General features: G+C 41.6%; 2 protein-coding genes across 4 annotated transcripts in view; one reads left to right on the top strand and one right to left on the bottom strand.

Annotated features, from left to right (window-relative positions):
- Nucleotides 1-610: 610 nt before the first annotated feature.
- On the bottom strand, nt 611-2,039 carry ZNF830 (zinc finger protein 830). Its single transcript, XM_030296466.2, has one exon. It carries the CDS (start codon nt 2,016-2,018, stop codon nt 906-908), a length of 1,113 nt encoding a protein of 370 aa, XP_030152326.1. The 5' UTR covers nt 2,019-2,039; the 3' UTR covers nt 611-905.
- Nucleotides 2,040-2,196: 157 nt separating this feature from the next.
- Nucleotides 2,197-13,258, top strand: part of CCT6B (chaperonin containing TCP1 subunit 6B) — a 31,553-nt gene continuing 20,491 nt past the window's right edge. For 2 of the 3 annotated variants that reach the window (XM_030296211.1, XM_030296210.1), the window contains exons 1-4: nt 2,197-2,333; nt 3,955-4,018; nt 5,055-5,189; nt 11,545-11,718. In XM_030296211.1, coding sequence (XP_030152071.1) covers nt 2,197-2,333; nt 3,955-4,018; nt 5,055-5,189; nt 11,545-11,718 — 510 coding nt within the window. The remainder of the gene's footprint in view (nt 2,334-3,954; nt 4,019-5,054; nt 5,190-11,544; nt 11,719-13,258) is intronic. The other variant, XM_030296212.1, reaches the window with a different exon arrangement.

Raw genomic sequence — 13,258 nt, 5'->3', positions numbered from 1 at the left:
GGTTCAAGCCCCATGGTGGGTGTAGAGATTACTGAAGAAAAAGAACATCTTTAGAAAAAATAAAAAGCGGTACTTAAAAAACAGGCTGAAAAAATATGTGTTCTGGATTTAGGGCCAGATGGCTCTCCAACTTTGGTGTATATTAGAATAACCTGGGAAACTTTCAAAACTAATTTAAATGCCTGGGCCCCACTCCAGGTTTATTGAGTCTCTAGCAGTAGGCTTGAGGCACATGAATTTTTTAAAAGCTCCAAGGCGACTCATATGCACCTTTTCAAAAGCTTGGTGGGTCATCTTCCTGTGCACCTACACCCAAGAATCATTGGTTTAAACAAGAGAAACTTTTGGGTTAAGGAGGCTGGTCATGCCTGGCATGTTTTCACCATGTTCTCCTGGCACATTTTTGAAACAGAAAATTCAGAGAACTGATTTGCCCTGATTTATGTGTTTGAGTAGTGTTCTTAAAATAAAAAACATCCTCCACCCTTGAGTTGATTTAGGGGATCAGAAAAGAAAAAAACCAAATACATCCCAAATACTACACTTGATTTTCACCTAAAGCCTTCTCTGCTAGCCCGACTTCTATTAATTTATAAATTTCAAAACAGAATTACTTAAGTAAATATATATTTAACTATGTACAACATTTACAGCTTACAGACTTAACTCAAAATTATACACTTGAGTAAATGTGTAAAAAGTTGGCAATATAGTATGTAATACTTGAAAAATTTCAAAAACAACTTTACCTCAAAAATATTTTACACCAACTTTCCAAAGTGCTATCTTCACAGGTTCATTGTATCTTAACAACCCAGTTAGGCATGAAGTAACCAAGATCATATCCAGAGACAGCACTTTTGGTACCACTGTAGAGGGTGTAGAAATCTTGGGTCTTTGAAACCCTATAATAAAGCCCCCTTTACCCTCCAATCCTGAGACAACAAATCTTGTAGTTCTCCCTCATCATCGCTGTCAACATTCTCCTCTTCCTTTTTCTGCAGTTCTTTTATAGTCAGAACCTCTTTAAGCTTATTTTTAATTTCATCCTGGCGATTCCGAAGCTTTTCCACCCGACGGTAACATTCTATCTGCTCATCGATCTCCCCAATTTGCCGGTCCAACCGTCCCTCCTCATCCTCTTCAGCAACTATGGCTTCGGAAATGGTACTGACCTGTCTCATGGCCTTTTGAAATTCGTCCCACTCTTTGTCCATCTGATCCTTTGGGGCATCAACCTTTCGAACCCTAGCGTCTATTTCAGGGTCATCAAAAAAGCCTTCCGGTAATGCTTCCGCTGTGTTTTCTCTCCTTTCCACTACTTTTTCATGTATTTCTGCTTTCTCAATGGACCCTGAATGAGGAATTAAAGGGGCCTTGGGAGGATTTGTATCCGAGAAGCCGCTTGGCAGCATACTACTTGTTGCCTCCCTCGAGGAGGAAAGCGAGTGTTCCTTGCCCTGTGCATCGGGCGGCTGCTTGCCGGCGTCTCCCCTTTTCCCTTCTCCTCCCTCCTCCTCCTCCTCTTCTTCCTCATCTTCATAATCAGGGAGTAAACCGAGTCCTGAAACCTTAATGAGGGTCGCTCTAGTGGACTCCTTCCCTGCTTTGTCAAAGTTGGTGGACAAAGCGGATGTGGAGGGCTGTACCTGGGGCAGCGGGGAGGCCTTGGGTCTTTTGGCATCTTGACCGTCCGCCTCCGACGCCTTCCTCTTGGCTGACTGAGGCACTGAGCTGGCGGACGGACCCTGGGTGGCTTCCTTCGCGCCTTTCAGCTCGGCCACTTTCTCCCGGTGCTGCTTTCCCAGGACGTGAGTCTGCCACAGGAGCTCGCTCTTCACCGGGGTGTTGCACAGGGCACAGCTCAGCTGCCCCAAACGGTTGTACTTCGCAAATGGAGATTCTATCCGTTTCCGGTTGGTGCTCAGACGCTGCTTCTCCTTCATCAAGCGCCGCAGTTCGTCCTGATTCACCACTCGCTTCCCCGCCGGAGTGCGAGCGGAGGCGGAGGACGCCATCTTGGCGCCCTGACCCAAGGTGATTCTGGCTTCCGTGCGGGCGAGGCCTGGTAACGTCACTTCCTGTGCTGGCGAGGATTGGCTGAGGGTTCGCGAGCGCGGGCGGTGGCGCCGGGATTTCCCTCAGGATCCGCGCTAAGGCTGTCTTTGCCGGCCGGGTCGCACGCTCAACGGTGCTATGGCTGCGATCACGGCGGTGAACTCCAAGGCAGAGGTGGCGCGGGCCCGGTCGGCCTGGGCCGTCAACATATGCGCCGCCCGAGGGCTGCAAGATGTGCTACGTACCAACTTGGGGCCCAAGGGCACCATGAAAATGTGAGGCGGCGGTTAGGGAGCCGGGGGCTTGTTGGGTGTCGCTGCGCGCTCTGAGGCCGACGTTCCATGAAGGGCCTGGAGCGACGGGACGCACCTGTGGGCCTGGTTGTCCTCGTTCTCATTCTTGCCCTGAGGTCATCCCTGGCCTGGGGCGGGAGGAGCCCGAGGAAAGGGCCCCCAATGAAGCTGTGACACCCACTCCCCACCCCCTACCCCCCGCCCACGTTAACGCTCTTGTGCAGTTGGAAAGTCGTTTCATCTGGTGTCTTTTTAGAAACATAAGCGGTTTAACTCCCCTGCTCTTTGAGACTATATGCCCTTAGGTTGGTTTGTGTTTGGCAGTGTGTTGTAGCGTTAAGGGCACAAAGACCTTGCGGTTGCAAATCCAAGTTCCCCTTCCAGCGTGCGTCCTTAGGCAACTTAACTTGAACGCTCCGCGCCATCAGCATGCATTTACTTAGTATCACAAGTTTCTTTGGAAGAGTGAGGAAAAAAGAGCAAAAAATGTGTAAGGGGGAAAGATGCATTCTAAGAGGAATGAGCAAAATTAATATTAACGGTAAAAGAGAATGCTTATGTACTAATTGGATGCTGGGAACACAGATGGTGAAGGTATCATATATGTTATTGATCATATATATCGCAAATATACTGAGGAAAGGGACTAATTACTGATGGTGGTAGGGAGAAGGAAAAACCTCCCGAAAACAGATTTTTAATCAGAGTCTTGATAAGTTAGAGTTCACCAGTTGGAGAAGGGAGTAAAGGCCTCCTGGTAAGTTAAGGAATGAGAAAGTCCAGTGGTGTAAATCCAACAGAAGTGAAAACAAGCATGACATATTAAAGGAACCATAGTATTTTCCCACCAGATCTCATTTGGTAGATGCCAGGAAAAATGGACATAAACCAGTTTGGGAAGGGTGAACTAGGTCATTGCCAAATAGTCTGGATTTTACCTTGAAGGTGATGGAGAACATAAAATTCATTGAAAGATTTTTTCCCCACGTTTGTAAGAATCATTGAAAGATTTTTGATCAGAGAACTGACTGAGCCACATTGCCTTTTAGAAAGATAAATGTAGTGTGGAAGGTAGATTCAAATTCAGAGATATTAGGATGCTGCTTAAGTAGTCCAGGCTAGAGATGTTGACAGTTGAACATGGAGAGGAGGGAGTAGATTCAAGAAATACTTAGGTTGTACAATTGACAGAACTTGATGATCTAATTAATCAATGTGAGGGATGAGGGAAGAAAGTAAGTTGAGTGAATGAATGGTAACATTTCACACACACACACAAAACCTACAGCAAATTTACAAATTTGTGGTTTGTAGACTTACAAATACTCTTCTTGGACCAAACTGCCATTCATAACTCATCAATTTCTGTTACCCTTAAACTTGTAAATGCTCCATTTGGAATGAAATTGCTATAGCAGTCCACATGGGGAGAAGTGATTCTGTAGGCTGTACATGGTGGTGGTTACCATGGAGTCTCCCTATGGCACATAGATGTTTTGAAGCCCAGTTCCTGATATCAAGGATCGTAGACTGGGAAGAACTGAGAATATCTTGCTTGACCCTTGCCATCTGAGGTTTAATAACATCACTGTTTTCTGAACAGGCTTATTTCTGGTGCAGGTGACATCAAACTCACCAAAGATGGCAACGTACTGCTCCATGAGATGGTGAGCTGATGCTACTGACTCTAAGAAACCTTAATAAGCCTAAAACATAGTACAAATTGTATATCCTTAAAAAAATTTTTTTTAATGTTTATTTTTGAGAGAGAGAGAGAGACAGAGCACGAGTTGGGGAGGGGCAGAGAGAGAGGGAGACATAGAATCTGAAGCAGGCTCCAGGCTCCCAGCTGTCAGCCCAGAGCCCGACGCAGGGTTCGAACCCATGAGATGTGAGATCATGACCTTAGCCGAAGTCAGACACCCAACCGATCAAGCCACCCAGGTGCCCCACAAATTGTATATCCTTAAACCAAGGCTGTCAGCTTGCTCATACTGCAGTCATGAGTTATACTTGCTGGGTTAAACCTTAATAAAAGATATTTTTGGTTGTTTTCAAATCTTCATACAGTCCAAGTAATAGCTTAGAGATACTTCCAAATTAGTTCCATCTTTTAAATTTTTTTTTTTCAACGTTTTTTTTATTTATTTTTGGGACAGAGAGAGACACAGCATGAACGGGGGAGGGGCAGAGAGAGAGGGAGACACAGAATCGGAAACAGGCTCCAGGCTCCGAGCCATCAGCCCAGAGCCTGACGCGGGGCTCGAACTCACGGACCGCGAGATCGTGACCTGGCTGAAGTCGGACGTTTAACCGACTGCGCCACCCAGGCGCCCCAAATTAGTTCCATCTTTTAAAGGCACTGTGTTGTGTTCTTTGTAATCATGAAAATATAAAAAATCCTTTGCAATTTTAGTAAATATATTCATCTTAGAGATTGAAGGATTTAATGTTATTTTGGAAATGTCATTGCATTCTAAAGCAAAGACTCTTCTAAAATGTTCAAACCTCATTAGTTCTCAATTTAAAAATTTTGGGTATTGACATTTATTAAGTATTGATACTACAGAATTTGTGAACGTGTAGAGTGAGGCTTATTTCATTTCTTAATTTTACTGGTGGCCCTTAGGTTATCTTGTTTGCATTGGACTGTTTTTTTTTTTTTCAACCTCGTTCTTTTAATCTGTTGCTTGCTTTTTCCAGCAAATTCAACACCCAACAGCTTCCTTGATAGCAAAAGTAGCAACAGCCCAGGATGACATTACAGGAGATGGTACTACTTCCAATGTTCTAATTATTGGAGAGTTACTAAAACAAGCTGATCTTTACATATCTGAGGTATTAGCATATTACAGAATTCACATTCATGTAGTACTTCACTGTTTTAAATGTTTGTTTATTTTTGAATCGGGGGGGAGGGGCAGAAAAGGGGGGATAAACAGAGGCTTTGTCGCCAGACTCGAACCCACGAACTGTGAGATCACGACCTGAGCTGAAGTTGGATGCTTAGCCGACTGAGCCACCCAGGTGGAAATTGTTGTTTTCACTCGTACAATGGTTTAATTTTAGAGGGCAAAAGTTAATTTTTATCAAGATACTTAAAAAAAATTTTTTTTAATGTTTATTTTTTTTTTTTAATTTTTTTTTTCAACGTTTATTTATTTTTGGGACAGAGAGAGACAGAGCATGAACGGGGGAGGGGCAGAGAGAGAGGGAGACACAGAATCGGAAACAGGCTCCAGGCTCTGAGCCATCAGCCCAGAGCCCGACGCGGGGCTCGAACTCACGGACCGCAAGATCGTGACCTGGCTGAAGTCGGACGCTTAACCGACTGCGCCACCCAGGCGCCCCAATGTTTATTTTTTAAATTTAATTTTATTTTTTTAATTTACCCCCAAATTAGTTAGCATATAGTGCAACAGTGATTTCAGGAGTAGATTCCTTAATACCTCTTACCCATTTAGCCCATCCCCCCCTCCCACACCCCCTCTAGCAACCCTCTGTTTGTTCTCCGTATTGAAGTCTCTTATGTTTTGTCCCCCTCCCTGTTTTTATATTATTTTTGCTTCCCTTCTCTTGTGTTCATCTGTTCTGTGTCTTAAAGTCCTCATATAAGTGAAGTCATATGATATTTGTCTTTCTCTGACTAATTTCGCTTAGCATAATACCCTCTAGTTCCATCCACGTAGTTGCAAATGGCAAGATTTCATTCTTTTTGATTGCCGAGTAATACTCCATTGTATATATATACCACATCTTCTTTATCCATTCATCCATCGATGGACAGTTGGACTCTTTCCCTACTTTGGCTATTGTTGATAGTGCCGCTATACACATTGGGGTGCATGTGCCCCTTCAAAACAGCATGCCTGTATCCCTTGGATAAATACCTAGTAGTGCAGTTGCTGGGTTGTAGGGTAGTTCTATTTTTAATTTTTTGAGGAACCTCCATACTGTTTTCCAGAGTGGCTGCCCAAGTTTGCATTTTCACCAGCAGTGCCCAAGAGATCGTCTCTCTCCGCATCCTCACCAACATCTGTTGTTGCCTGAGTTGTTAATGTTAGCCATTCTGACTGGTGTGAGGTGATGTCTCATTGTGGTTTCGATTCGTATTTCCCTGATGATGAGTGATGTTGAGCATTTTTTCATGTGTCGGTTGGCCATCTGGATGTCTTCTTTGGAGAAGTGTCTATTCATGTCTTTTGCCCATTTCATCACTGGGTTATTTGTTTTCTGAGTGTTGAGTTTGATAAGTTCTCTATAGATTTTGGATACTAACCCTTTATCTGATTTGTCGTTTGCAGATATATTCTCCCATTCTGTCTGTTGCCTTTTAGTTTTGCTGATTGTTTCCTACCCTGTGCAGAAGGTTTTTTTTTTATCTTGATGAGGTCCCAATAGTTCATTTTTGCTTTTGTTTCCCTTGCCTCTGGAGACGTGTTGAGTAAGAAGTTGCTGCGGCCAAGATCAAAGAGGTTTTTGCCTGCTTTCTCTTACAGGATTTTGATGGCTTTCTATCTTATATTTAGGTCTTTCATCCATTTTGAGTTTATTTTTGTGTATGGTGTAAGAAAGTGGTCCAGGTTCATTTTTCTGCATGTCACTGTCCAGTTTTCCCAGCATCACTTGCTGAAGAGACTGTCTTTATTCCACTGAATATTATTTTCTATTTGTCAAAGATTAGTTAGTGATACGTTTGTGGGTCCATTTCTGGGTTCTCCATTCTGTTCCATTGATCTGAGTGTTTTTGTGCCAATTTTTATCAAGATACTTTAGTACAATTGTAAATTTTCTTTTTTTAATGTTTATTTATTTTTGAGAGAGACAGAGACAGAATGAGAGTGGGTTGGGGCAGAGAGAGAGAGGGAGACACAGAATCCGAAGCAGTCTCCAGGCTCTGAGCTGTCAGCACGGAGCCTGACGTGGGGCTTGAACTCACGAGCCGTGAGATCATGACTTGACCTGAAGCCGGACGCTCAACCGACTAAGCCACCCAGGCACCCCGGTTTTAGTACAATTGTAAATGGAAGTAATAATGAACTCTTTTTTTTTTGCCAAAATAATTCCTTTCATTAGAATGATATCCCTTTTTAAAAAATGAAATATTTAAGGTATATAAGAAGGTAAAAAATTAGCCATATACCCATGAATAATGACCTAAAAAAGAAAACATCACTGATGAAGTCTAAACCAAATTATGCACCTTTTAAAAAATAACTGGGGAGGGGCGCCTGGGTGGCGCAGTCGGTTAAGCGACCGACTTCAGCTCAGGTCACGATCTCGCGGTCCGTGAGTTCGAGCCCCGCGTCAGGCTCTGGGCTGATGGCTCCGAGCCTGGAGCCTGCTTCCGATTCTGTGTCTCCCTCTCTCTCTGCCCCTCCCCCGTTCATGCTCTGTCTCTCTCTGTCCCAAAAATAAATAAACGTTGAAAAAAAAATTAAAAAAAAAATAACTGGGGAAAAATAATTGAAGGTTTTCACACTGTGAATTTACCTACCTTTCTATTTTATTTTCCTTATAAACCATCTACTCTAGCCAGACTCCTCCAGTCTACTCACTAGCCTCTGAAATCACTACACACATTTCTATGTCACTGCCTTTGTTCAATCTGTATCCTTTTCTTGGCATTATTTATCTGTCTAATCTAATTAAGTATTTGGGTTTTTTCCTTTCTTTCAAGAACCATTTCAGCAAAGCATTACCTGTCCAAGTGCTAAGATTAGTACTTCTTTGCATTTCATTTAGTATTGGGAATTGTCTAATAATTCAGTACCTGCAACGTACCTCATTTAGGATGCCTTTGGCTGTAAGCAGTAGAAACTTGACTGAAAGTCACTTAAACAGTAAGTTATCTCCCATTACAGAACATCCAAGTTTGGTTGATTGAAAATGTCTATTAGTCATCAAGTACCCTGGTCCTTTCTGTGTCTTGGCTCTTCCATTTATAGTGCTGTTTCATGATAAAGCTTATTTCTGTCCTGATTATAAGACTGTCAGAGAAAAGTAGGACTACTTGCTTCCTTTAATAACACTCAGCAGGAGAGGGAGGATAAAACTATTTGCCCAATTATGGAGTTTAACTCCTTCCTTTATAATATAATTGGGCCAACTTTGATCTGTGTCCATCCCAAATCAATAACAGGTTTTAGGGGAATTGATTTAATCCAATCAGGATCCACCCCTTGAGTTAGCTAGGGAGGGTAGCTTCCTCTGAAGACCTGAGGAAGAGATACCTAAACAAGATTAGGGTTTGGTTAGGGAAAAAAAAGTTTGGGAAGGGGGAGATGCTGACGGGCGTTGACATAATTGTGAAACTGTGGCAGTATAGTGATAAACCTAAGTACCAGATGTGATAGAAACACTGAGGAAGGAATGATAGCCTAAACTTGCCCGAATTAGGAAGCACTCTTTGGAGGAAGTAAGACCTGGGTTAAATCTTTAGAATGAGAGGCAGTGAACCAGTGGAAAGAGTGAGGAGCAAGGAGAAAGACATTCCAGGCAGAAGGAACAAAATTAACAGAGGCAAAATTAACAGAGAAGAGAAGCAGCATGGTATGTGTGTAAAGCTGCAAGCATTTTAGTGTTGGCCAGACTTTAAAGTGCTGTGGGACGGCAAGGAAAGGCAGGAGAAGTAGGTGGAAGCTGGATTACAGAGGGCATGTGGTATACTAACCACGAAGAATGTTCGTGTTAACATATTAATGACTGATCTGGTCAGATTGGCATTTTAAATATTCGAGGGACAGCTTTAAGGGAGTCAAGACTAGAGGATCATAGTCCGGGTGAGAAATTGTGAGATCCGAGACTGAGGAAGTGTTTTGAAAATGTTTAATAACATCCAGGGTCTGGAGTCAGGCTTTGTAGGTTTAAATCCTGGCTCTACCACTTAATATCCTGGTGATCTAAAGCAAGTTTCATTATTATAAACCTCAATTTCCTCATCTGTGAAACAGAAATAATACCCACTTCATAGTGTTGAGAGGATTGAATGAAATAAGCCTTTTAGATTAGAACCTGGCACAAATCCTTAAGAAATGTTAACTTTAAAAAATTATTGTAAGACTGATGTAGAGGAATGGAGGAAGGGAATAAATTAGACCCAGTTCCAGCTTTCAATAAGTTTATATATTTTTCCAGAAAAGACAATTAAAAAAATTATTTTGTTGGGGTGCCTGGGTGGCTCAGTCAGTTGAGCGTCCGACTTCGGCTCAGGTCATGATCTCGCGGTCCGTGGGTTCGAGCCCCGCGTCGGGCTCTGTGCTGACCGCTCAGAGCCTGGAGCCTGTTTCAGATTCTGTGTCTCCCTCTCTCTGTGACCCTCCCCCGTTCATGCTCTGTCTCTCTCTGTCTCAAAAATAAATAAAAAAAAGTTAAAAAAATTAAAAAAAAATTATTTTGTTATAATATCAAGCCTATAGAAATGTTTCAGGAATATTCCAAAGAATAACATTTCTCTCTTTCTCAGATATAAACGTATATATGGTGCATGCATATATGTATGTATGTACATTTTTTTTTTCAACATTTACTTATTTTTGGGACAGAGAGAGACAGAGCATGAACGGGGGAGGGGCAGAGAGAGAGGGAGACACAGAATCCGAAACAGGCTCCAGGCTCTGAGCCATCAGCCCAGAGCCTGACGCGGGGCTCGAACTCACGGACCGCGAGATCGTGACCTGGCTGAAGTCGGACGCTTAACCGACTGCGCCACCCAGGCGCCCCTGTACATATTTTTTTTTGAATGGTGTAAGTTGCAGACATGATCATCTAAATATTTCAGTGTATGTTTCTTAAAAAAATTTTTTTTTAATTTTATTTATTTTGAGAGACAGAGAGGGAGAGAGAGAATCCAAGCAGGCTCCAGTGCTGTCTGTGCAGAGCCTGATGTGGGTCTGGATCTCACAAACTGTGAGATCATGACCTAAGCCGAAATGAAGAGTTGGACACTTACCTGACTGAGCCACCCAGACGCCCCTCGGTATATATTTCTTAAAACCACGATATTCTCTTATGTAATCACAGAATAGTGATCAAAACCAGAAAATTAATATTAACATTGATACATTGATACAGTAGTATAATCTATAGATTTTATTCCTATTTTATCATTTGTCCCAACAGTGTCCTTTATAGCAGAAGAAAATCTACGTTCATGCATTACATTCAGTTGTCCTATCCTTATAGTCTTCTTTATTTTTTAATTTTTAACATTTTCTCAAAAAAATTTTTTAATGTTTATCTGTTTTTGAGAGAGAGAGAGAGAGAGAGAGAGCGAGCGAGCACGGATGCCGGGGAGGGGCCAAGAGAGAGGGAGACACAGAATCTGAAGCAGGCTCCAGGCTTCATTTATTTAGGGGCTCCTGGTGGCTTAGCTGGTTGAGCGTCTGACTTCAGTTCAGGTCATGATCTTGTGGTTTGTGAGTTCAAGCCTCACACCAGGCATGCTGCTGTCAGCCTATCAGCGCAGAGTCCACTTTGGATCCTCTGTCCCCCCTCTCTGTCCCTCCCCTCTTGCACTCTCCCAAAATAAATATATCTAAAAAAAAGTCAGATGCTTAACTGACTGAGCCACCCAGGTGCCCTCCTTTAGTCTCTTTTAAACTGGAATTATCCTGAGCTGTCTTTTGTGTTTTATGACATTGCTACTTTTAGAGTACAGCCAATTATTTTGCACAAAGTCCTCAATTTGGATTTGACTATCACAATTAGACTCAGGTAATAAACTTCTGGCATGAAATACCATAGACGTGTGGTAGTGTTCTTAATGCATTGTATCAGGAGGCACATGATGTCTATTTGTCCCATTGCTGTGATGTTAACATTTGGTGAAGGTGGTGTTTGTCTGTGCTTTCCTCCAAATCAGCGTTGGTTCTTTTCCTCTGCATTAAAGGAGTCTTTTCTTTTGTGCCCATTCGGAAGGGTACCACATGACAGTGTGTCATAATTTTTGGAAATAAAGAGGAATTTTGTAGTGTTTTGTCCTGGACATAAATTTTTTTCTGTAAGTTTGAGGTTGTTTTAAATATGAAGCACTGAAAAATTACTTTCATAAGTTATGTACATGCATTTGTCTTGAGTGCCATTGATGTGGGTAATATTACTTTCTTTGGACATACCTATTAACAGGAGAAGATGGTTACTTTTACTTTGGATGACTTACCTTATGATTTTTAGTTTTATGTTGATGTGACAGGGCCTGCACCCTAGAATAATAGCTGAAGGATTTGAAGCTGCGAAGATAAAAGCACTTGAAGTTCTGGAAAAGGTTAAAATTAACAAAGAGATGAAAAGAGAAGTCCTCTTAGATGTGGCTAGAACATCTCTACAAACTAAAGTTCCTGCTGAATTGGCTGATGTGTTAACAGAGGTTTGTGATTAAACTTTTGCATTCAGAACAAATATAGACTAATGCATGATGATATTTTTATTTTTCCTATAAGAATCAACTATCATATGTGGTTCTTTTGAACATGAAATAAAATACAGAAGGCAAACATTTATTCACTTAGTTATAGTCTATACTTGATTGGTCAGAACAGTATGTGTAATTTTTCAAAAGTGTCATATTAAACCTTCTTTTAAGTTAACATGAAAGTTAATGAAAGGGGCCTGGCTGCCTTCTTAAACCTTCTTTTATTTTTATATTAAGTATAATTTATTGTCAAATTGGTTTCCATACAACACCCAGTGCTCATCCCAACAGGTGCCCTCCTCAATGCCCATCACCCACTTTCCCCTCTCCCCCATCCCCCATCAACCCTCAGTTTGTTCTCAGTATTTAAGAGTCTCTTATATTAAACTTTCTTTTAAGTTAACATGAAGGGAGCTTGGCTGCCTGTGGATCAACCCTTGTGGATGTCATTGGGGTAAGGTGCTGGTCTCTTAAAACCTAGAGGTCAATATTTATTATGTGAGGTGACACATAGGTTGTTAAGGTTACCACTTTAATGAAGCGTGATTGATCTGACAGATAATCTTCACATCTGGGAAATGCGTATTTGTTTTGTTTACTTCTAAAGGTAAAATGTATGTAATTTAAGGAGTAGATTGGGTATTTTGGGAAGGCTTTTATCAGGTGGCTATAGTTTGATATCATCATTGTTTCTCAGCTTTGTATTTTCTGCAACTTGAATATATTGGTTTATCAGGAATGATGAATTCATAACCAAAATCACAAGGCATTGATATATAAATCAGAATGCTGTCTTGCTAATTTACTCTGAGAAATATAAATGACAAATGGACTAGAACACCTGATTTGTTTCTGGTCAATTCCCCTTACCAATAGGAAAACCTACTTTGCAAATCAGATTAAGATCAGACAATTTCTTGCTCAGCAGAGTTCAAATAAAGACTACAGTATTTTCTCCTGTTGGAGTACATATATCAAGTGATCCAGAATCTTCATGTTATCTGGTTAGTGCGCCCATTCTCTTTTGGAGTTGTAGAAACACTGATACTCTCATTATCCTGGGGTCTTTGTCATTATTCCCTGTTAGGTTCCAAAACCAAGTATCATGTTATCTCAGGTAAACTAAGGTATAGTTTTTTGCTTTATTTATATTTTAGGATGGTTATATTGTAATACTTAATTTATGTAATTTCATATTACTTTCTTTAAAAAAAAATTTTTTTTAGCATTTATTTAGTTTTGAGAGACAGAGCACGAATGGGGGAGGGGCAGAGAGAGAGAGGGACATACAGAATCCAAAGCAGGCTTCAGGCTCTGAGCTGTCAGCACAGAGCCCGATGCGGGGCTGGAACCCACGAACCATGTGATCATGACCTGAGCTGAAGTCGGACATTTAACCGACTGAACCACCCAAGCTTTCTGAGCTAAGCAATAGGATATATTATTGTACCATGCTATATATCCCTGGGGCTATGTGGCAGAATAAATAGCACAT

This window comes from Lynx canadensis, chromosome E1 (genome assembly GCF_007474595.2).
Source record: "Lynx canadensis isolate LIC74 chromosome E1, mLynCan4.pri.v2, whole genome shotgun sequence".
NCBI classification, from domain to species: Eukaryota; Metazoa; Chordata; class Mammalia; order Carnivora; family Felidae; genus Lynx; species Lynx canadensis.
This window is presented reverse-complemented; position numbering and strand designations above follow the sequence as displayed.

What these genes read in the sequence shown, in the direction of transcription:
- ZNF830 (XM_030296466.2), bottom strand. Translation starts at nt 2,018, where the DNA reads ATGGCGTCCTCCGCCTCCGCTCGCACTCCGGCGGGGAAGCGAGTGGTG.